The 23,166-nt window shown below is 40.3% G+C and overlaps 3 protein-coding genes across 3 annotated transcripts; all 3 read left to right on the forward strand.

Annotated features, from left to right (window-relative positions):
- Window positions 1-6,062: 6,062 nt before the first annotated feature.
- LOC118408061 (sushi, von Willebrand factor type A, EGF and pentraxin domain-containing protein 1-like) lies at window positions 6,063-11,157 on the forward strand. The gene is made up of 8 exons (XM_035808678.1): window positions 6,063-6,078; window positions 6,162-6,731; window positions 7,110-7,223; window positions 8,119-8,295; window positions 8,531-8,722; window positions 9,716-9,892; window positions 10,111-10,263; window positions 10,949-11,157. The coding sequence occupies exons 1-8, from the start codon at window positions 6,063-6,065 to the stop codon at window positions 11,155-11,157; spliced, it is 1,608 nt and encodes a 535-aa protein (XP_035664571.1).
- A 2,376-nt stretch (window positions 11,158-13,533) lies between these two features.
- Window positions 13,534-20,085, forward strand: LOC118408062 (polycystic kidney disease protein 1-like 2). The gene is made up of 12 exons (XM_035808679.1): window positions 13,534-13,665; window positions 13,987-14,148; window positions 14,488-14,613; window positions 15,082-15,187; window positions 15,380-15,471; window positions 15,801-16,049; window positions 16,408-16,623; window positions 16,975-17,218; window positions 17,733-17,869; window positions 18,409-18,627; window positions 19,071-19,361; window positions 19,816-20,085. The coding sequence occupies exons 1-12, from the start codon at window positions 13,534-13,536 to the stop codon at window positions 20,083-20,085; spliced, it is 2,244 nt and encodes a 747-aa protein (XP_035664572.1).
- Window positions 20,086-21,696: 1,611 nt separating this feature from the next.
- On the forward strand, window positions 21,697-22,870 carry LOC118408063. The gene is made up of 3 exons (XM_035808680.1): window positions 21,697-21,706; window positions 21,832-22,019; window positions 22,634-22,870. Exons 1-3 carry the CDS (start codon window positions 21,697-21,699, stop codon window positions 22,868-22,870), a joined length of 435 nt encoding a protein of 144 aa, XP_035664573.1.
- Window positions 22,871-23,166: the final 296 nt, after the last annotated feature.

The following is a 23,166-nucleotide window of genomic DNA, read 5'->3' on the forward strand; positions in this document are numbered from 1 at the left end:
ACACCCTCACAAACGCTACCCAAAATATAACCTTCTAGGTAAGGTAACTAGATATGAAGAATTTACGCACTCACCTAATGGAGGTGGAATCTGGCAGAAAACTGTAACAAAGCAAATGCATTTAACTGATTAATCTTCATTACGGATATGATAGTGGTTGTGCTAGCATAATTATATATCATATATATATATATATATATATATCATATGCATCATTTACTCCTATATTGAAATGTAGACATAGACAACGACACTGCGTTAGCTGGGATCTGTAAACTGCATATATAGAGAATGAATTGCATTATTTACAGTCAGGTGATTTGTGACGCACGACGTCTTGGTGGTCTTGCAATGGGATTTAGGATCTAAAAAGACACTCCATGACGTTTGCAAGTAACGCTTATCACTTGGCAGTTAAAGGCCATAGAACGGGTCATCTGACACTTTATCGGTTGATGGGTTAAAATGTAACGATACCCAAAAATGACAACATGCATGAAACTGAAAGCAAAACGGAATTCGTGTCATTTTAAAAATTTGCTAGAACAAAACCTTCCTTTGGCTGAAACTTTCCGTCCCGAGATAACTGAATTATGTACAAACATTCATAAATGTCACAAAAATAAGGTGGAAAGACTTTACTAGACGGGAAATCACAACGACGAGGTAAAATGTACTGAAAGGGACCACAGTGATTGGGGATCGCAAACTACAAAATGGCCGACTGCAAAAAACAACAACTTTTACAGTAGCTTACATATCATGTTTTCTACAAAGATGTGACGAAAACTATTAACTACAACTGAACTGCAAACAACCTAAACCTTATTCACAAAGTTGTATACATATAAAAATGAGGTAAGATTTAGTACAGTCGACTTAAAGTTAGTAAACACATTTGTACTTACCCAGGCTAAAATTAGCCACCATGAGTGCGCCAACTATCCCCAGGGCAAGCTTCATTGTGTAGTCGTATATTCAAATAAACACCTTTAGTTTCATCACTTAAAAGAATCAGTCTCACAGCGTGAAGATGTAATTCCTATCTGACAAGATAGGTCTTACGTATAGACGCACACTCACACAAGAAAAGTGTATTCTTCAGGGAACGTGAACAGACAAACCCGCATGTGAACGCGCGCCGTTTCCTTGTGGGACCTTTAGAAATCTTGCTGTAATTATGTGCCTAAATCTGAAGGTCATGGGGGTCACATAACTTCGTGTTGAATCGGAAAACGCCGGGGGCATCTTCAGGGTCATCACACTATTTGTGTTTGTGTGTATAATGTTTTCATATTTTAACATGTAATCTGACGTTATGAATTGACGTCCTGACGCCACTGATAGTAATGTTAAAATCCAGTTATTTGCGGTGGACGTCCAAATAATACGTCTCCATCTCAGGTGAAAAAAATCAAACTTGAGTTTTATAGGGACTTCCGTCAACATCACTCGAAGTAAAAGTTCAAAGGTGAAAGCAGCTTGTTTACAGTGAATAATATTTAAAATCATATCTCTACAGCAGTGACTTTACCATCCAAAGATTTGCAAAGTCTGTTACACCGATTTTCTGCCCCGATGAAAATAATCAGTGGATTTCATAACATGTGTTTGTGTGTGTACTAGATGGTGGTGTGTGTGTGTGTGTGGGGGGGGGGGGGGGTCGTAGCTTACGTTTGAACACATACACACATACGAACATAGCCGCTTTCGCGTCCTGAGGCGCGACACAGACCAGATCTAAATTTTGTTCGTCCGGCCTTTATTCTTGCTAGCAGGGACGGATTCTTCCTCTCCCGACCGTCCCAATTCCCTTACCTGCCAGGTCGGTGGAAAAAGCAACCCCAGAAGCCCAGATCCTACGTTCATACCAAACCACGCCTTATGCCTCCCGAGATGTCCTCAGCAGGTTGATCTTCCGTCAAACAGGAACCCGGTAATGGCGCACAAAATTTGAACGGGTTTTCAAATCACCATTCTGGTTTGTGGTTGGTCTGCGATAGCGAGGCTTATTTTCTGGACTGTAACATTTCGTAATTCGGTAAACTTACGAATTTTATTATATCTTTCGAATACGCTCACTCTTTTACAAATATTAACAAACGGTGTACGCATTTGTATCATCGTAAGTTCGTTGTGTCTTCTGAAGTTAGTTTCTTGGTTGGTTGGTTGGTCAAATTAAACAAGAATAATTTTGATAGACCCCTTCCCGGTTGATGGTTGATGCGTGAAATGTCACATTTTTGTGGAGGCGTAATGGATTATGTAAGAACTAAACGGTTTCATAACCCTCTGGACTTTTACAAGGTCAGATTGTACAACTTTCCAGAGACTGGAGTTTAGGAATGCACATTGCAGTTGTTGTTCTAACTAGGTATGATGTGTGTTCCAATGTAACCCCCCCCCCCTTTCCCCCCAGTAGCTGGTACATCCTACCTATGTAAATGCAGTCACAGAAAACAGGGACATTCCTAATGTCTAGACCACAGCTGCAAAAGGACTCATACGCCAATTAGGCTGTACCATTTTGTTCAAAGGTAAGATACGCATCTTTTATTCCTCCTATATCCAATAATTAACAAATGTGTTTTCTTTCTGGAGATGTTTTGCCTTCTATTGCGAAACTAGTGTAGTGTGCCTATTCTGTAGAACTTAAAAACACACTAATAAACACACACGAACATACAGATGCACAACAGACAATTACACAGTTGGCGAACACTGGATGGGGGGGTAGTCTTTAGAAAACGATCGATATCCATTATCAATTATCCAATTTTATAAGGACAGCCTATTTTCCAAAATAAACAAGACAATTTAGAAAGCTGAAGCATTTAATAGTAAAAGCATGGACTCACGATGATTATATTTAACATCATATACAAATTTAAAAAGATGTATATAACACAAAATAATATGACACAAGGTACTACCATCCTTATAATGGATGGCAGCTCCAGAAATCTAACTCACATGGGAACACGATCAACAATTGAAAATAGTGATGGAGTGAGAGTTGCGGTAGGCATACAGAGACAATAGTGGAAGGTGAGAAAATAAATTTCAAACGCACTCAGTATTTAAGGACTGAATGCGTCTTGCCGGAAATCTAATACTCATACATACATACATACAGACACACACACAGACATCTACATGCTTCTCGTAAATATATTGGTGTAACGTGTTTGTATACGTGCGTGTGTATGATTTTGTACGTGTGTAAGTATGTGTGTGTGTGTGTGTGTGATTGATATGTATGATTGTGTTTTTGTTCAACTTACGCCCCCCTCCCCCTCTGCACACAAACATACAAGCTCCACATGTTGCTTTCATCGGGCCAGTAAATCAGTAAAATTATCAAACTTTGGAAATCTTCGAACAGTAGTTTCATTGTTGTACAGAAATGATTTTGGATAACGTTCACTATAAACAAACTGCCCTCACCTTTGAACTTTGACTCCGAGTGATGTTGACGCAATTCCCTGTAAACTTCCCAAGAGATGCATGCGTATTAAATGGACGTGCATCCAAAATGACTGCATTTTGACATTACTATTGCTGGCGTCAGAACGCCAATTCATACCGTCACATTAAATTTGAAAACGTGAAATACGTACACACAAACAATTCAAATAGTATGATGACCCTGAAGATGCCCTGGGCGCTTGCCGATTCAATACAATGTTATGTGACCCTATGACCGTCAGATCTAGGCACACAATTTAGCCAGGTAGGTAAAGGTTACAGAAGGAAACGGCGTGCGTTCACATACTGGTTTGACTGTTCACTTCTCCTGAAGAAGACATTGTTCTTGTATGATTGTACGTCTGGAGACAAGACCTACCTTATCGGTTGGACTTACATCTTTAAAGTTGTTGGGAAATTCTTTTAAGAAGGCGATCTTAGTTCTCTTGGTGTTCTCTTGTACGACTGCACAATGAAGTTTGCCCCAGGGATAGTTGGCGCACTCATGGTGGCTAATTTTAGCCTGGGTAAGTACAAATGTGTTTACTGACTTTATTTCTGTACAAAATCCTGACTTGTTCACCTTTAACTGTATATAACTTTATGAATACTGTTTTGGTTGTTTGCAACACTGTCGGTGTTGGGCACTGACGTTAAATTCTTTATCCAAAGTCTAATACTTGATACACAGCCTTCCTTCAGTCGGTCGTTGTGTACTGCGCCGGCATAATGTCTGCAAACACTAGTACTATCTGTTCCAGAAATGTTCCCAAGAAATCTAACCTTTTCTTCTAACAACGGCTTTTCACGTAGAATTAAGGGCATTTTTCGGTCAATGTTTTGTACATAAAAAATCAATTGTCTTGGGATGGAAAGGACTGTTAAATCGCTGGAAGGTTTTGTTTTAGCCAACATTTACAATCACACCAGGGCTCGAATTTCCACCTGCATATGCAAGTTAGTGCAGGTAAAATTGGAGATGTGCAGGTATTTCTGGTGTCTACCTGCACCTAACCTGCCATGATCCATGTGCTTGGTTTTATACAAAAATGTCCTTTGATGTAGGTGCATATGGATTGTTAGCTGCATTGACTGTTACCACGTTTTTTTTTAAATATAAATGAAAAAAAAATTGCAATTGTTCCTGAACAATTTTAGCATGATTCATACTTCTTAATGATGATGATACTTCCTAAATTCAGAGTGGTGCAGGAAAATTTGTCAGGTGCAGGTAATTTTCAATGTTACCTGCACCAGTGCAAGTATACAAAAAAAGGTATTTCGAACCCTGCACACGAATGTAAACTTATTTGTATATTTGTACATTTCGATATAGGAGTACGTGATATTGGTTATATTTATTCAGATAACACTATAACCACATGGTCCTTAATGAAGATTAATCAGCTAAATGCATTTGCTTTGTTACAGGTTTCTGCCAGATTCCACCTCCATTATGTAAGTACTTCAATGCTTAAATCTAGTTATCATGTGGTGCTTTATATGCATCGACGTAGTTACCTTTGCTAGATCGTTATGTTTTTGGTTGCGTTTATGTGTGTAAGTTCGTTTGTCTGTGTGTGTGTGTGTGTTTGTTTGTTTGTGTGAGTTTGTGTGTGTGTGTGTGTGTGTATGTGTGTGTCTGTGTGTGTGTGCGTGTGTGCGTGTGTGTGTGTCTGTGCGTGTGTGCGTGTGTTTTTCTGTGTATTTGTAGTTGACCAGCATAACTCCAGAATACCTGGATGGATTCTCTTGATATGAAAAAAAAAAAAAAATTATATTTTGGGCCCATAGCGTGCCCTGGCGTTTGCTACGGTACTGCAGTGAAACTTCCGTGTTTGATGCCTTGATTTCTGAATACTTAGTATGCTATGGTCGTGATTTTTAGTGGTAGATAGCTCTTCAGTCCGGGGGTACGCGGTATAGATTTGGGTTTTGATTTGAAACTGTTGTGACATGTTTAGGGTCAGGTTTTGAATAACTTATGAAGGAGTTGACGGATCGTCATGATTTTGTTTTGAAGATACCTTCAAAAGAAGATGGACCAAAAACGCTCAGTCTGAATAGGTTTCATAGATATCTAAACGGCAAAAGAGTCAACAGAAACCAACACAATAAATGTTCAAGACTCTGAATTCCACTCAGATTTCGTTTCATAACTCACTATAATTTAGCTTTAAAACAAGTTGCTTTTATGGATAGAAATAGACCTATGTCATATGAAGACATATTTTAATACGTATAGCGTTAAATTCTACTACAATACCTGGAAGTGGGGCAAGGAACTTTGTTTTCAATTCACGTTAATTTACTCCCCCTTTGTGCTGTGCAGTGCCAATCTTTGCTTCTAACGGACTGTCAAGAGTATGGTCATCCTGAAATCCATGTCATAAACAAATAAAAAACATGAGATTCTTTGGTCTCTTAAAAATAATTGTCTTTCATTCTTTGCAATTTTTGTTATTCCAAGACAAAATCTATCTTGTAAGAAACCTCTTGCTTCACTTTCTGACTCCCATAGCTAGTATACAACTTTACTTATTACAATCATCAGCACTGGCCGTCTTATAACGATTCTTGCATTCCATATCTTGATGTTGGTGATGAAATGTATGCTTTTGTGGCAAAATAAGTGCTCTAATTATTTTCAAGGCATAAATGACATCAAGCGTTTTTTTTTTAATTTTCTTTAGCCACCACCTGTCCTTATCCAGTAGACCTGATCTTCCTCCTGGACAGCTCGGAGAGTTTCAGGACAAGCGGTTTCGAAGATGCAAAAACCTTCATCCAGTCCGTAGTCAACTATTTCACACTTGGTGAAAACGATACAAGGGTCGGTGTTGTCACGTACAGCAACGCCGACGCGCAGATCACACGCGTGAAGCTGAATGAAAACTACACCAGAGTTGAGCTCTTAACCGAGATTCGTAACCTTCCTTACGACAGAGGTCACACCTTCACTGGACTTGGTCTTGATCACGTGCGTAATAACTCGTTTCTCGAAGTAAACGGCCGGCGAAATAATACTCCCGACGTCCTGATCGTACTAACCGACGATGAGTCCGAGGATGACGTCATCCTTCCGGCACAGCTGACACGCCAGATGGGCATCAAAGTGTTTGTTGTAGGAGTTGGCGAGAAAAGCGACGTTAGTCAAGCTACCCTAGAGACTATTGCTGGTACTCCAGACAGGGTGTTCAGGCTGAGGGACCATGATTTCCTTGTGGATGACGAGCATCCCAACTTTATAAGGGAGTCGATTTGTAACGGTAATACGCATATCCTATTTCCTTTATACAGCCTACTTCTATACCTGTCGTTTTAAATGTATTCTAAAATACCGTGGTATCTGATCAGTTGAGAGCAATAAATTTGTTTCATGTTTAAAACACAAATATGTATAATTATGTTGTGCATAAAGACAGATGTTTGCAAACATACTTTTACACTAAGTCTTCTTCTTTTATCACTATCAACATTATGTAAAGATAACATTTGCGCCGTATTCCTTGCGTTTTTCACAATCACAATCACAATCATAACGATGCAAAATGAATCGTACATAAAATGTGGAATAGTCGAATTCTGTAGAAATCAAGAATCATAGATCCATACGTAAAACAGTTGACCTTTCTTTGCAGTGAGTAAACCTTGTAATCCACCTTGTCACGCCGACGCCACCTGCCGACTGCTGGTGGAAACCTACACGTGCAAATGTAACGCAGGATTCGTCGGGAACGGTTTCACCTGCACAGGTTCGTCATGATCCATAAAACCTGCTGTTATTATTTTGCGGTCTGTCAGATGTCGTTGTTGCACAACATATGTGTGTCAGACACTGAGGATATGTTTAAATGTTTAGTTTTTCGTAAATAACAATCTAAGAATCCATTCGTAATCTTTATTTTCAGTTGCACAATGCACTGACTGCACCAGCCGCGAAACGGTGCACTTAACCCTACAAATAGATGCCCCGAAATCCCTAACGATATAGAAACTATGAAATTGCTAGCGATAAAGCCCTTTCTAAGATATCACTTCCTTTTGGTTTCTCGGTTGAATGTATATCATACTACTTCCTTGATGAACAGCAGCACTTGTTAAGGTGTCAGCTTGCCTAAATTTTCCGAAATTTATTGTTGGCAATATCAGCATAGTCATAAGGAACCTGCAGCTGTGTCTAACATATCAGGTGTGCTACTCGGTACCATATGGCACCATGTGCCTATTTGGTACCATAAGATGTGATACCTTGGCAGTCGATTGTACTTGGTTTGGTCAAAACAAGCCTGGCATGGAAATAAAAAAAGAAGTATTTTATTGTGATGTTGAGGTACATGTTTTTAATAGCAGTGCCATATCGCGAACGTTTCAACTAGAAAAGTGAAATAACAGATTCAATTACCAGAAAAAAAGGAATACTAGTTGGTAATGTTGCGAAATTTGTCAAGATTGTGTGTGTATTGGGGAGGGGGGGGGGGTTCAATGTAGTATAATTTTTGGAAAGGTGGGCCAATTCTCATTACCGTTCTAAGATGTTTGGTCCGCAGTGAAATTCGCCCCGCTCCCCATATTCTTAACATTGCGTGACCTTCCTGTATTTCAAACAATTTTAATAGGCATAGATCAAAAGGTTATTGATTATTTCAGCAAGGCAATGTCCGGCGTTGACGGCCCCAACTAACGGAGTGCTGAGTCCTCTAGGGCCGTACTCCTACCTAAACCAGGTTACAGTCATCTGTAACTCGGGATACGACCTGGACGGAGTCACTCCCATAAGGTGCCAAGATGACGGAACATGGAGCAATCCTGTTGGAACATGCAGACGTAAGATAACTTTTGACTCATCGATATGTGCAATGCTAAGCAATTTCTACCCCTAAAAATAGATATTTAGATTGAACCAACAAAAGTAATATAACTTTTAAAGAGCAATTTGGGCGTTCTATTTTCTATTTTTCTACAGGTACATGGCAGGTGAATTATAATCAATGTTTCACCATGTAACATAAGTATGCAGATCTCTACCAGGTTACAGAATATGGTTTACTAACAATTTCAGTCAGATGTTCCGAATTGACGGCCCCAACTAACGGAGCGCGGATACCCTCTACCGGAGCGAACTCCTACAGGAACACCATCACGTACACCTGTAACACGGGATACCAACTAAACGGAGCCTCTCCCTTGACGTGCCGAGCTGACGGAACATGGAGCAACCCTGTTCCAACATGCACACGCGGCCAGACGACTTGTAAGTGTCTATTCATGTTAGCAATATCCAGCTAACTGTAGCTTTAGAAACTCACAACATAGTGAAATTGTTTGAATTTCTAAATTCAAAAAATGTTAAGCAGGCGTAGATTGAAAATGAGTAGTTCTGTATACCTACGGTATAGAGACAAAGGTGCCTGGAACGGGTTATTGACTATTTCCGTGACACAATGACCTACGTTGACGACCTCAACTAAAGCCTATGTCGACACCCGCCGTACGTTTTTTTTTGTCCGTACACGCGTTTCCCCGGAAAGCCACGTACGCCGCGTTTTCCTGTAAACGTGAGGAAGAACTGGCAAGAGCAGGGAAGGGGGTGAGACAACGCAAGTCACTCGCACGGTTGTGCAATTTGTACTAAGGCCCTGAGCGGCGGCGTGTATCGTTCGTTGCGCAAGTACGTATACGGGCTTACAACGTACGAACTATGTGACTGTGTGATTGACGTTATCGTATGCAGGCCTTACTTACACGTGCTGCTTACGCACGGTTTCCTTACTCACTCGCATGCTCTACATGACACGCGTAGCCCGTACTTGCTCGTTGGTGTGTGTGTGTGTGGTGGAGGGGGGTACAGCAGCCTGTACGCATTAAATGCCTAACGCATTTCCGACAAATGGCAAGTGTATTCCAAGATTTTTCTTAGTATTTGTTTAAACAGCGACTGTCCTTGACGCGTACAAATGCGTATAAAATAATTTAGAAACAACGTCAAAACGGAACGCATGCGTACTTAAAATTATACGTAGGTGTGAACCCCCACCCCTTAAAGGGGTGTTGTATTTTCCAGGAACGTATGGCTACCTAAACGTTACATTTCTTGTTAAGAATAACTTAATTGGAAGAAAAATAATATGCATTATGTTTCTGTTTCAAGATTGAAAAATATTAATGCATGTTGTTTGTTCCATACATCATCAAGTATCAAGAGCCTATTTTCAAGGATCATAATCAAGTAATTTTATTTTTACAGCCAGACCATGTCAAGCGTTGACGGCACCAACTAACGGAGCGCTGAGTCCTGCCGCACCGCACAGCTACCCTGTCACGGTTACGTTCGCCTGTAACACGGGATACGTACGGAACGGCGTTCAAACTACAACGTGCCGAGCTGACGGATCATGGAACAACCCTACTCCAACATGCACACGTAAGACGACTTGCAAGTTGATATCTGCAAGCGGTGTTGATCAACTTATAGTATGTAGCGAATCTCTGATGAAGAGTGTCAGAAGGAAATTGCATGACCTTTCCATCTTCAAAATACGATTGATGAAAAAAATCTTAACTCAAAAGGCATTGTTATGTGTATCTTTAGTACAGAAGTATAATTCCATATCTAATGTTAATTATTTTTTGAAATTTCAGCTGGACAATGTCCGGATTTGACGCCTCCAGCCAACGGAGCGCTGAGTCCTCCTAGACCATACTCGTACCTAAACATGGTCGTGTTCACCTGTGACACGGGATACGTTCTGAACGGCGCCGCTGACACATTGTGCCAAGCTGACGGATCATGGAGTAACCCTGTTCCAACATGCACACGAAAAGGTGACTCTTAAAAACAAGCTTTGAAGTTGATGATATACTATTAGTAATGTTCATATTCTTATGGAATGTTTTAATCTAGGAACCATTTACTCTGATTTATTGAACATATTCTGTTGGCGGTGTAAATCAATATCATCAATATGTAAATTTTAAAAAAGGATACTTCAATTTTTATCATATCCAATTTTTTTTGCGATTTTTCAGCAAAAATTATAGATAGAACATGAGCGTACTTTTTGACTCATCAATATGAAGCTGACCAACGATATTGATGTTATAACTGCAGCCTACATTTCAGATCATGATGAGTGTACAGGGGACACTGACGTTTGTCCCCAAGGATCTACCTGCCTTAATATACCGGAAGGGTACGGATGCACATATTGCTCACCTGATGTACACATTTTGGGTGGAGGAACGCCAATCGCCCGCAGAAGAGCTTTTACACTGAACAGTCGACTCAGGGTTAGTGCAAACTGCATTGAGAAACGTAATGTTGGGTACAAATGGGAGTTCTTTCCACCCAGTGGATCACAGTGGCAAGTCCTTGCCGATGTTGTTTCCACAAAAGCAGATCTCCTGGTTCCTCCCAGAACACTCCATTATGGTCTATACCTGTTTAGACTAACTGTGACTGTGACTGAGACTAATACAGGAGTTGTAGTATCGGGTATAAGTTATAACACATCGGTGAGCATCACTCCATCTCCTCTCGTTGCTGGTATATTGGGAGGAGCCAGAAGGCAGGTTGGAGTTGGTGAATTTACCATAGATGCGGCCACGCTGTCATCGGATCCTGACGGCATCATATCAAGGAGCGCGGACCTGGACTATCGCTGGTCTTGTGATCCTATCCGTAAGTAATACATTTATTATTGAGATATACCACAATTGATTGACATAACAGGTGACTATCGCCTTTTCAAGAAATGAACCTGGAGATGTTGACAGAAAATCCACTCACATCAGGAAAGGTCCCTCTCCTTTTGATAAGCGGGGTGTGGCTGAAATCAAACTGAGACAAACACAGGACCTCCATTCAACGTCCTCTCTGAGGGACGGCCCTAACTAAAGCTTGGTGCCCATTTCTACCAGACACAGAAGATACGTTAGCATATTCAGTACACATTAGCGTATTCAAACCCAGAAACTCTGGACCAAACAACCCCGCCGTCACATCACTTTGCTGCTAAATATGTGGACAACTTAGTCCCACTGTGTATAGACACCCATGTCCAACGCTTTCAAGAAATTACGAAATAGAATGAATTCTGCTATGTTTTAAAAGAGTATTGGCAGATTCCGTGTTGACTCATAAATTTCATTTTACTATACAGCTGCGTATATTTTCAGATGGAGTTTGCCCTGCATTGAATGGAGGAGCCGATGGTCTTCTTACAGTAAATACCAACCGAGATTCACTTAACTCCGAGCTCATGTTTACTGTGGAGGTGTCTGCAACCAACAGGATCAGTGCTTCTGCGAGTCAGGTTATAGAGGTGGTTCCTTCGACCAACCCACAGTCATCAGTCATGTAAGTCTGAATATTATTCAATTGTTACCATGATTGTATTTCTAGCTGAAATGCCTTACTGGTTCCAAGTAATCATTTTGTATGCACTTACAAGTATTACCTGGTTTGTAATAGGCAATTATTTTGAGTGGCTTTGTGACTGTGTATTCCACCCGGAGATTTCTTTCCTTGTAATAATTTTGCCTGATTTGCTTATTTTTTTGGTGTAAATGTGTTTTTAGTTGTGATACTAGTTATGGAACCTGCGGCCCCGGAATCAACTACGGAGAAAGGTTGAGGCTGTCCGCGCTGTGCAGCAACTGTCGAGGAGATCCCAACAACTACAGATACAACTGGACATTGGTGCAGACACAAGGAGTAGCTACGACTTGGACAGACGAAGACTGGAGGACAAACATACTGGATGACAGAAGTCAAGACTACGTGACGTTCAGGGCAGAGGTTTTTGATCCGGTATGTTACTTTCTATGAATACAATGCGACTAGAAAAAATGTGAATTCCAACACAGAATCGAAACATATGGATTTCATTATTTGGCGGCTACACCAGACAAATTGTCTTCGTTGTGCTTTTGTTTTCTTATAGTAAATAAGGCCAACTTGTTTACAATGTTCTAATTATTCCATACATTGTCATGTCTCTACAATATCGGACCACCCGTCTATAACTTTAACTGTTTGGCGTCATTTTAGATGCATACTGATGTCCCAGATACTCACAAATTCTATGTTTACTAGCATACAATCAAATCATCCTTTATCTCAAGCAGCAAGGCCAGTACATTGTGACTTCCACAGTGACGGACAGTAACACAGGGGAGTCTGGTTCTGCAGAGTATTCCTTCATAGTTACTGAACCACCGACTGTAGGGAGCTGTACAGTCCACTCGCTGGGTAACCCGGCTGGATTTTTTGAGATAGTGTGTCAAGGTATTTCTTGAAAATATTTTAGCCTAAGCCATTGTAACAGGCCCATCTGTAATTCTTGTTTTAATGGCTTTAGATGGGAAAAAAATTAACGTGTGATTACAACATTATTAATTTCAAGTTATCAATTCATAATTATCAATTTCAAGTCACTCCACCAACACTTTGCTCCAGAATTTCAGATAGATAATGATACATTGCTTACTAGGATTCAGCGATCCGGATCTACCTCTGCGCTATGATTTTGAGTACACAGCAGCGGATGTCAACGTTGCTTCTATCAATTCTACATCCAGTGTCAGCCAACATCTTCTATACAGCGGACCAGTAAGTGTCATCAATGTAATGTACACTTGTTTACATAATACCTTGTCCCCCAACGACCTGGAGGTCAAGGGACTAGGTAGGTAGGTAGGTTACATAATACCTTACTAAATTTTTACGTTTAGTGTGTCAGGGAATCATGGTTACATAGTGCAAGTGTGTTAAGTTTTCTCCTTTGGTTTTGCTTGACAATGTTCAGAGATCGGGCTTGACGATCGGATAGGCACATTGTTAGTTCGTCAGCTTTTATTGGGTTAAATGTGATTACGATTTGCGAAATAGCAGGTACTCAAGCAATTGGCTATGGTTTGGGAAACGATCAGACGATTTTTTTTATTTAGTGACACTGCCGTCTGAGGCGTCTAACCGTTTCCAGTACCTCATCCACTTGATTGCGTAACAGCTATTTGGCGTACATTGATGTCTAACCGTCATGGAAATAATTACGATTTTTCATGAACCAGGCCTCCAGCACCCCTCCAATCAGACTGCCCACAGGAGACCCAGACGAGAACTATGAGCTGGAGATCGTCATCCGTGTGACCGATGCACTAGGTGCTTTTAGCGTCACAAGAGCCACAACGAATGTGAGAGTGCAATTTTATATGCGATAAATAGTATCCTGGTATCCAACTATTTTAGTATGTCGAGTGTATTTTGTCCGTTCTATTACTGGAGGAGGACGTAAAAGTCCATGCAGCTAAATTGCACACAGTGAAGCATATGAATGTTTAGACATATTTGCTAAATTATTAGCGTGTTTGCTGAGGAAAGTGATAAAACACCGAATTCTGAACGCGATTAACTTTGATTGATGTGGTTCATTATACCGATATTGTATACAAGTATTTAATGTATTACAGTTTTTTCATATTTATTATTTACCATGATATTCTACCATTATTTAGGTAAGACCACCAGAAAATATTGAAGAGTTGGTGGAAGCCGTTCTAGATGACGTGGACGTCAACAACCTACAACAGACTACGTCATCAATCGCCAGTGTGGCGTCTGTGCTAAACGTTGCCGTCGGAACTGACGTCGACAATACAAAAGCGGCTTATACCAACGCAAGGAGACGAGATACATTTAAACACTAACAACTACCTTCGCCAGTGTAGTGTCAATGTAGAAAATATCAATTCATTGCGTCCTGATGGTCTTTATCTGAAAGACTGCCTTGTACAATTATTTAGTAGCCCTAAAGTGAATAATCATTACATCCGAGTATCAAGTCAACCGCACTTTTTTTTTTCGTTTTTACATCAAAGACCTACCGACGGTCTACCTTCAAGAAAACTGAGAACATGCCTGAAAAAGAAATAGCAACGACAAAACTATGCTAATGCGTCCTTAACTATGATTTTATCCAATGCAAAACAGATTGTTTACCGTTTTTATCCTTTTAGACACGTGATCGGATGATGCAAATTCTGGAGCAGGTTCAGGTGCAGGACGTGCAGCAGGTGAAACAGGTGTCAGGCACGCTAGCACACGTGACTAACAAGCCTGAAGAACTGTCGGATGGGTCTCAGGTTAGTTGTGTTGCATAGAGCAAGATCTGCCCTCTGCAGTTAATGCTAATCCTAAAATGCTAATTTTAATAAGATGATGATTTATAAAGTGACACTACAAAGCAGGGGGTTGTCCATTTCTTTACAAAGACTGGACTGAAATCATGATCAATCAGTCCCAAATATCTACTTTTGTGTTGTAAATTACAGTTTACTCCATTAAGAAGTATTTCTACTAACTAAGATGAACATAACATTCAAGTTAATGCTGAACGGTGGTTCCTTCAGAATGGTATTCCCTTTTCTTAGCGCAAAGCCATTAAGAAATAAAATATATGTATAGTAGCAGGTCGTCCATTCAGTATTTCTGGTGACAAAAATGTAAATGAAAGGGAGAAATGCAGACATAACAAACGTTCTTATACCATATAGTCACTAACTAAAGCGCCCCCCCCCCCATAATTGCCTAACACCTGTGTGCCCGTATAGGTAAGAGCAGCTGACACTTTAAAGACGTTAGGAGAAGTGTTGACGACTGAGGCATCAGAGGTTGGAACGGAGGAGCTGGAAGGCGTAGCGGCTCAACTTTTCACAGGTAATACCTTAGTGCCCTGTTGTAAAAAGATAGACAATACTAGACAACGGCGAATATGCCATCTATAAAAATTTGCATCGTCATCGACACATGTAATAGAAGTAGAACAGGTGTTCTTTATTAAGCAATCAAAATTATAACAGTAATTGATTGTATAAGACGATAGTTTACGCAGTATATTTCCTTTTTCAGGTGCCATAAACATTCTGGACGCTTCCAGTCAAAGCGTGGAGAGAGAGAAGTCCAAGACAAAACTGACAAACAAGACTACAGACTTCCAAAAGGTGACATTAAAATCTTTTCCAAGATGGTAATCTGACAATTTTGAATGCAAATGACCAACATAAATCGCAAGATCTAGGTCAATAGCGTCGATGTAATGAAGATGAGTGGGTGATAGTTGTTCTACATTTGATAGGAGACGAAAACCATCACTCAACTTTGGCGGTGGATTGTATGAAGTTTAAGCCACTTTTGACGAACACTCAATAACATAGTCTAATGATCTAAAGATGGTGGAGATTTTTTTAAACTAGATTAACATGATCAAGAGTTTCTCAATGCTGCCTTGTTTTATATCTTTTATTATTAATTATTTACATATTTACATCAGAACGAGCAGGCAGTCACCACCGTTTTCGAAACTATCGACGAGTTGTCTTTCACGATGATCTCGCGAAAGAACCGAGACGAGAAGCCGACTCTGGTCCAGGCTAAGGAGTTCCTGATGTCCCTGGCGAGGTCCAGCTGTGACGGACTCGGGACGCGGGTAATACAGACCCAGGAAAAAACGAAGGCGTACTTTGAAATTCCAGAGAACATTACCTCGAAGCTTTGTGTCAACGGAACTGTCAGATCTCAGGTGTGTATGTTTGGATACTTGTTATTATATGATAAGATACAAGAAATCAGTAGCTCATCAGGACCTTCCACTATATTCTCAAAGTGGAATTTTACACATGTAACATTAATTAATATCCCGATTCTCGCGATATCTCTGCAAGCTACGCGCGAGCTTAACTTTGCCATACCAAGCTCCTTGGCCACACGAAGTCGAGGTAGAACTTTTTAACCAATCATACAGGCTCAGAACTGTATTCAAAACTTACTGTAGAGAAAAAATTGATAGTTACGTTTACTAAGAAAAACATTATGTATTTCTAAAATTCTGGCAATTGCTGGAATTCATGTGTTGCATTGTTGTGTGTTTTATCTTTCAGACTTACTTTGCACCACGAAACCCTTTTGAATATGGAAATAATGCCGAGGATGTCAAGACCACGATTCTGGGACTTTCTGTTCTCGGCGAAAGGCAGAAAGTGCTTGTCAGTAACCTAAAGGAGGATGAACGTATCGAGTATATCAACCCAATATCTCCTGAGAAACCAATAATTGTAAACGGCAATGCAACGTCATCTAACAGCAGGCAAATAGCGGTAGGTCCAGTTTTAATGATATGTATAAATGCTTTCTCTCTTCGATGTTACAGATGATCACCTACTAGCACATTACATTGGGTAAAGTTCAATTAGCTACCTATCTCTTCTTTGCATACATATTATGTGTCTCTGAGCTTTCGTCATTATGTTGTGATTTTGAGAGATTCCAAATTCGCTACGAGATTCTAAACTACTTTCAGAGTAATCCATTTCTACGTACAGTGCGCCTTTTGGTGTAACAAGCCAACGTAACATGCGAAACAGAGGATTGTAAACGTTGTGTTGTGGTTATGCATTTCTCGATCCTCTTTCTAAAACCACCATTTTCTGTTCTTCTTTGGTTATCAGATACACAATTTCACCACAACAGAACCAGGTGTTGCTTTCTACATCCGCGTCATCCCTGACGTTCCCAACAAAGACGTAAACGTCACGTTAAGAACTTACCTGAAACGTGGTGCGGTGGTCTCACCTGTTGACTATAGTCACAATGCAACCCTAACAGGTAATGGAGTCTCTACACAGCCGTACACGTGGTTCCTGAACCAGGAAGCTTTAAACACCGGAAGTGGACGAGAAGTTTGGACAATAGGTAAACACACATATTGATTACATATAGATTTTTATACACGCATTCTTCTCCCAAACCGTCAAGCTTTACATGTCATTTTAGCACACAAAAAATATGACAATCATCTGCTGTCCTTCTGAATGCGTTGCTTAAGTTCTGCTTTGGCATCTTACGATTGAATGGCATCTGTCATCAAATACTTTAACGTATCAATAGAAAGAACATCCCATGAGACTCTTGCCATTTTGAATAGATAGTTTAGTGGGATCATCGATGTATAGTAAACTATAGACCAATGTTTGTCATATTCTACAATATATATTCAAAATTCCTAACATTTTTTTGTTACCATTGAAGTTCTTATCTTTTTACCTTTAAACTTTTTTTTGTGTCCACTGGTGTCCTATCTTCAACTAAATGTAACAAGTCCTGTCCTGTTTACATGTACGGTGGGCCTCCTTGGAAATCAGGTTTTAAAATTTTAAGTGGCCAAGATGAAATAGATAAAATAGACAGTTTGTCTATCTGCATGTAGGCCTCCAGCGGATCCCAACCACTGACGAGAACGGACAGACGTCAGACTCCAGTGTTTCGTACACCATGAGCATCACAGCATCCAAATGTCTCTTCTTCGACGAGTCGTCAAGTCTTTGGACCGACAGGGGATGCGAGGTGAGTTATAGTTGTATTTTGTATCCATATGTACTAATTCTGTCATTCTATCAACTTATTCTTTTAGACGAAACGTCTTCGCAATATCTGTTATATAAATTTTGAAACTTTCGAAATCTGGTTAATTCTGGTTTACACTATCACAGCTACAAGTCGTAACACACATAAACTCAAATAGTTCCATGGGGTGCCATGCTACCGCCATATGAGAAAAAGAGCATAGATTTAGAAAAAGTTGAAGAGATTTACGAATACGGCATCAGCAATTCTGAGGTATATACACTTCAGATGTTTTGGTGTTCAAAATATAGCAAGATTTATCATGTGGTAGTATTATGGTACCCGGTGGAATTATGGGAGTAAAAGTTACATTTCAACATAAAAATATATGTATATCTGCAGTTACATTTGTTTTAATTAAGTCATTCTGAAGCTATTACAGAATCTTAATTCCTACCATAGATGGTAGTTTGTGACCCAAAATCATTTCCGTATTCATTTATCTTTAAATCACTTTTTTTCTCTTTTTTTGTTTCAAGGTTGGGCCGCAGACGACAGATGAGCAGCTCCACTGTATCTGTGACCACCTGACAGCCTTTGCTGGTTTTGTTGCGCCCAACCCGCTGGACTTGGGCAGTTCCTTCACCTTTGACCTGGACAGAAGTCTGATAGCCCTGGTGACCGTGTGCGTCGTGATGGCCTTGTACATCGTGGCTGTCTTCATCGGGAGAAGCCTGGATGTTGATGATAAACGAAGGGTTTGAATATATCCGTTCCTTTCCGGAAATCGGTCATCCAAGGGCAAGAGATATGACGTTGTTATGATGAAAAAAATGATGCGCGAATTTAAATTCCCTCAATAAAACCTTGAAGGAAACTATTGTTTGCTTCTGATATTTTTGTAATTTGAATGCCGAACTGTCTATGATGCAGATTACACAGTATTATTTCCGATAAGAGTCTTAAAATTGACATTAGCGCGAAAATGGTCATGTAAACCCGAATTTCTAGTCTGTGACAAACGCAAACAGGCTTGTTCAGGCTTGTGACTTGCCCCTCCCCTGTCTAGCGAGGGGGGCGATCGGATGCTGGGCGGGCCATTATAAACGAGATGTAATGAGGCTACTGAATCGCTACTTGTAATAAAATGATTTTTAGTGATGTCTATCATTGTCTTGATATACCTGTTGTAATGTTACAGCGTGAATACAGACGCCAGCGTAAGAGAGAGAACAGGGTCCAACAGCAAAGAGTATACAAGAATGTACCCCAGTCCACAACGGGAAAAAGTTTTATATCAGAACACCTGTGGATATCTGCTGTGAAACCCCCATCCAACCACTTCACCCGTGTGCAGAGGATCTCCTGTTGTCTGTGCCTCCTCATGTCCTTCATGTTAGTCAACATCATGTTCTACCGGGGAGACAGGAACTTCGTACCCAGGGTTACCGGAGGGAGGGTCCAACTGGAGCAACTGTTCAGCTGGGACACGGTAAGGTCTGATTAGGTTTCTTTCCAAAGAGTCCAGCGACAAAGGCTAATACATAGCAGCAAGAATACTGTGCGAAATTATCTCAATGTGCCAAATCTTACACATACTTGGTTGAATGTATTTTAAACAAATATAGATGTGATGGCATATCTATACGTGTGGTAATATGTTATTTGGGGCCACTTTCAGGCAAAAATATATTTTCGAGCCTCTTTACTGAAAACAAATGACCTGAAGTGTCTCAAATTTAGTGCTTTCTTAGACAAATCTGCACACATCGCCTGATGCTTGCATGTATGCCTCTTGACAGAACGGAGATTCTGATAATATTGACATTATATTAGTAGATATCTGATGTTTAAACGAGATTTAGTCTTAACATTTTCAGTTTTATCTTGCAAATATGATGATCAATAAGAGTTCCTAACATGTCTTTATTTTTTTAATATTTCAGTTCATCATCGGCCTGGAGAGTTCCTTAATCGCCTTACCAATCAACGTCATCGTCGTGGTGCTTTTCCGTTACGCCGGGCCACGTCACGACACGTCATCGCCAGCAAATGGGCTCATCCGGAAGGGCAAGGAAAACTACGTCACTCCACAGAAGGATCGAGCCGTGGATCTACCCCATTACTTGCCCAGAAGGAACGGGACGGAGTACACTGCATATCCTTCCGCACATATCGAGAAGTTTAAAAAAGAAGGAGGTAAGCTTCATACTTGACGCTTACCATTCACCACTTTGACTTTTGTAGCAGAAAGAAACGCACCGCATACTCAATGAATAAGATTGAACAAATCATCCAAGCTTCCATTACAGACGTATTTTCTACTCAGGCCATATGTACTGCCACTGGTTTTCATTGGGTGGCAAGTAGCTGATTCTTTATCACCTGATTAGTTTCCGTAAATTTTCATATTGCATTGATTCTAATCTGCAGCGAATGGGATGGACGGAGAGCACGATACATACTGCATCAGTTTAGAGTCATTTTTGAACTACTTACTTTATCTTAGTGTTAGGGCCACTATGGAATCATGTCATTGCAAATAACAGTTACAAACATACTGTAAACTTTTCGTCTCATGCGTTTCAGCCCTGAAGAAATCCGAGGACAGACACGGCGTAGAGAAACATGGTGCGAAGGTTGCCATGAGTGAGAAACCGTATCGTCCATTGCCCTGGTGGAGCGTTATCGTAGGTGAGAGCTACCGGCAATTTTAATTCAAGGGGGGAGGGGGTTTCGGTCTGTGCGTTTGTTTTTCTTGTGTGCTGCTTACTCAAATTAATATTATAAACTGAAGGAATGTGAGTGTGAGAGAGTATAACTGGAGACTTACAGCTTTAATAGGATGGCTGGTTTGGCACAGGTCAAAAGTTGGTGTTGCGGTTGGAGAGTTTCATTGATCACGCCTGAATGCAAATGATAGAATTGTCCTCCATCAGTGACTGTTTGAAGGGATTATTAACACGTACCTCCAATTTTTTATGTCTTCTCAATACATCTTGTTCACGGAATTAACGGAGTTTCTACTCAAGTTTTGGATCTAGTCTCATACTCCCTCGAGACTAGGTCACTCCGTGAACAATATGTACTTTGAAGACGTCGAACATTTGAAGGTACGTGTACATGTCTTCAAAGTGTCACTCAATGAAGAATAGTTTATCAATTATCAATTAGTATCTCAGGTTTAAAGGGTGTGTACCCACTGCATGGGAAGAAAAAAGTTATATTTGGCGTCTTTACTGTCCTGTACGGTAATGATTACGGTAGATATCAGACCTGGTTTATGTAGTTACATGTAACATATCTAACATATTCCCCCTACAGCCTGGTTCCTGGTTGCTGCCATAGTTATAGTATCCGGTGCCTTTACTGTCCTCTACGGTAATGATTACTGCAGGTGTCAGACCCGACTCATGTAGTTACATGTAACATATCTAACATATTTTCCCTACAGCCTGGCTCCTGCCATAGTTATAGTACCCGGTGCCTTTACTGTCCTGTACTGCAATAATTACGGCAGGTCCCAGACCTGGTTTATGTAGTTACATGTAACATATCTAACATATTTTCCCTACAGCCTGGTTCCTGGTTGCTGCCATAGTTATAGTATCCGGTGCCTTTACTGTCCTGTACGGTAATGATTACAGGTCCCAGACCTGGTTCATATAGTTACATGTAACATATCTAACATATTCCCCCTACAGCCTGGTTCCTGCCATAGTTATAGTATCCGCTGCCTTTACTGTCTTGTACGGTAATGATTACAGCAGGTCTCAGACCTGGCTTATGTAGTTATATGTAACATATCTAACATATTTCCCTACAGCATGGTTCATGGTTGCTGCCATAGTTATAGTATCCGGTGCCTTTACTGTCCTGTACGGTAATGATTACGGCAGGGCCAAGTCTCAAGCCTGGCTCTTGTAGTTACATGTAACATATCTAACATATTTTCCCTACAGCCTGGTTCCTGGTTGCTGCTATAGTTATAGTATCCGGTGCCTTTACTGTCCTGTACGGTAATGATTACGGCAGGGCCAAGTCTCAAGCCTGGCTCTTCGCCTTCCTCATCTCCTTCCTGACTGACTTCATCCTCCTCCAACCGGTCAAAATCATTCTGATCATCATCTTCTTCAAGCTGGTTACCAAGGTCAGTTGATTCTTGACATAGCAATGTTTCAGACCGTTTTCTGTCTTAAGTAAAAAAAAAATTATCATGAATAAATTAAATGTCTATAATGCTGTCTACCTGAAAAACATTACTATTAAAGACTACTATAGCCGCATATCCAGCTGTAGATAGCAATTTAATTAATTATTGTTTTTATCATTAATTGGCATGATGTGTGTATGTAATATAATCTTTGGATAACAGTATTGTAATCAGGATACGCTACACTAACGTTACCGTCGCAAAGAAGAAAGAATATGACATAGGTAAATTACATGTAGAATGTATCCAAAATTTGTTATCTTTAATTATTGTGGTAAATATATGCGAAATTCTCTTCTTATTACTTGCTTTACTTTATATTCTAGACAATGTGATATTTGAAATTGAACTTCATACTTGACTTATGTTTTTTTTTAATTGCAACATTACTGGAAAATTGGAGTGGGCTTTAAAGGTAACAGCTGATAGTTCTGTCAGAATAACAGTTTAACATAAAAACGTCAGATAAACAAATCTATTATAAGACCTTCTAAATTCAGCTAATGCAGGACAACTAAGACTCAAAATCTTTACTCTTCCCATTGCTGTAGCGCACACAAGACAGGGAGGCGTCTCAGCGATCCGGCACCGGAAGTGACGTCTACTACTCCTATCCCATGGAACCCTTGCCCGTACCTCCGCCTCCGGTCCAACCTAGCGGCCATTACCAGGGGCTGAGGCCAGCGGTGTACCAGAGTCTACAAAGGCACCAGCGTACAACACCCCAACCCCAGAACTCCACTGGAGATAGAAGCGCCTTCACTATCTCGCATAATTTTTTTAAGTAGATGCTAAAAGACAATGGTGTCAACAGACAGTAATGTTACCCTATCACTTCAGGAGGATAACATATAAGAAGAATGGTCAACGTGTATATCATTATGTATTGTGTTAATCTACATCAATAGATTTTACGTATAAGCAGCTATTGTGCGTACAAATGTATATTATCCATAATACATGACGAAATCATGCCTATTTCAGACAAAAAACAGATTAACGTACTTCCTCTCTTTTTTATCTCTCTTTATCTATCCCACTCTCTATCAAACACACACGAAATGACAATCATTATCCTTCTTTT

The sequence above is a fragment of the Branchiostoma floridae genome, unplaced genomic scaffold (genome assembly GCF_000003815.2).
Source record: "Branchiostoma floridae strain S238N-H82 unplaced genomic scaffold, Bfl_VNyyK Sc7u5tJ_1550, whole genome shotgun sequence".
In the NCBI taxonomy this organism is placed as follows: domain Eukaryota; kingdom Metazoa; phylum Chordata; class Leptocardii; order Amphioxiformes; family Branchiostomatidae; genus Branchiostoma; species Branchiostoma floridae.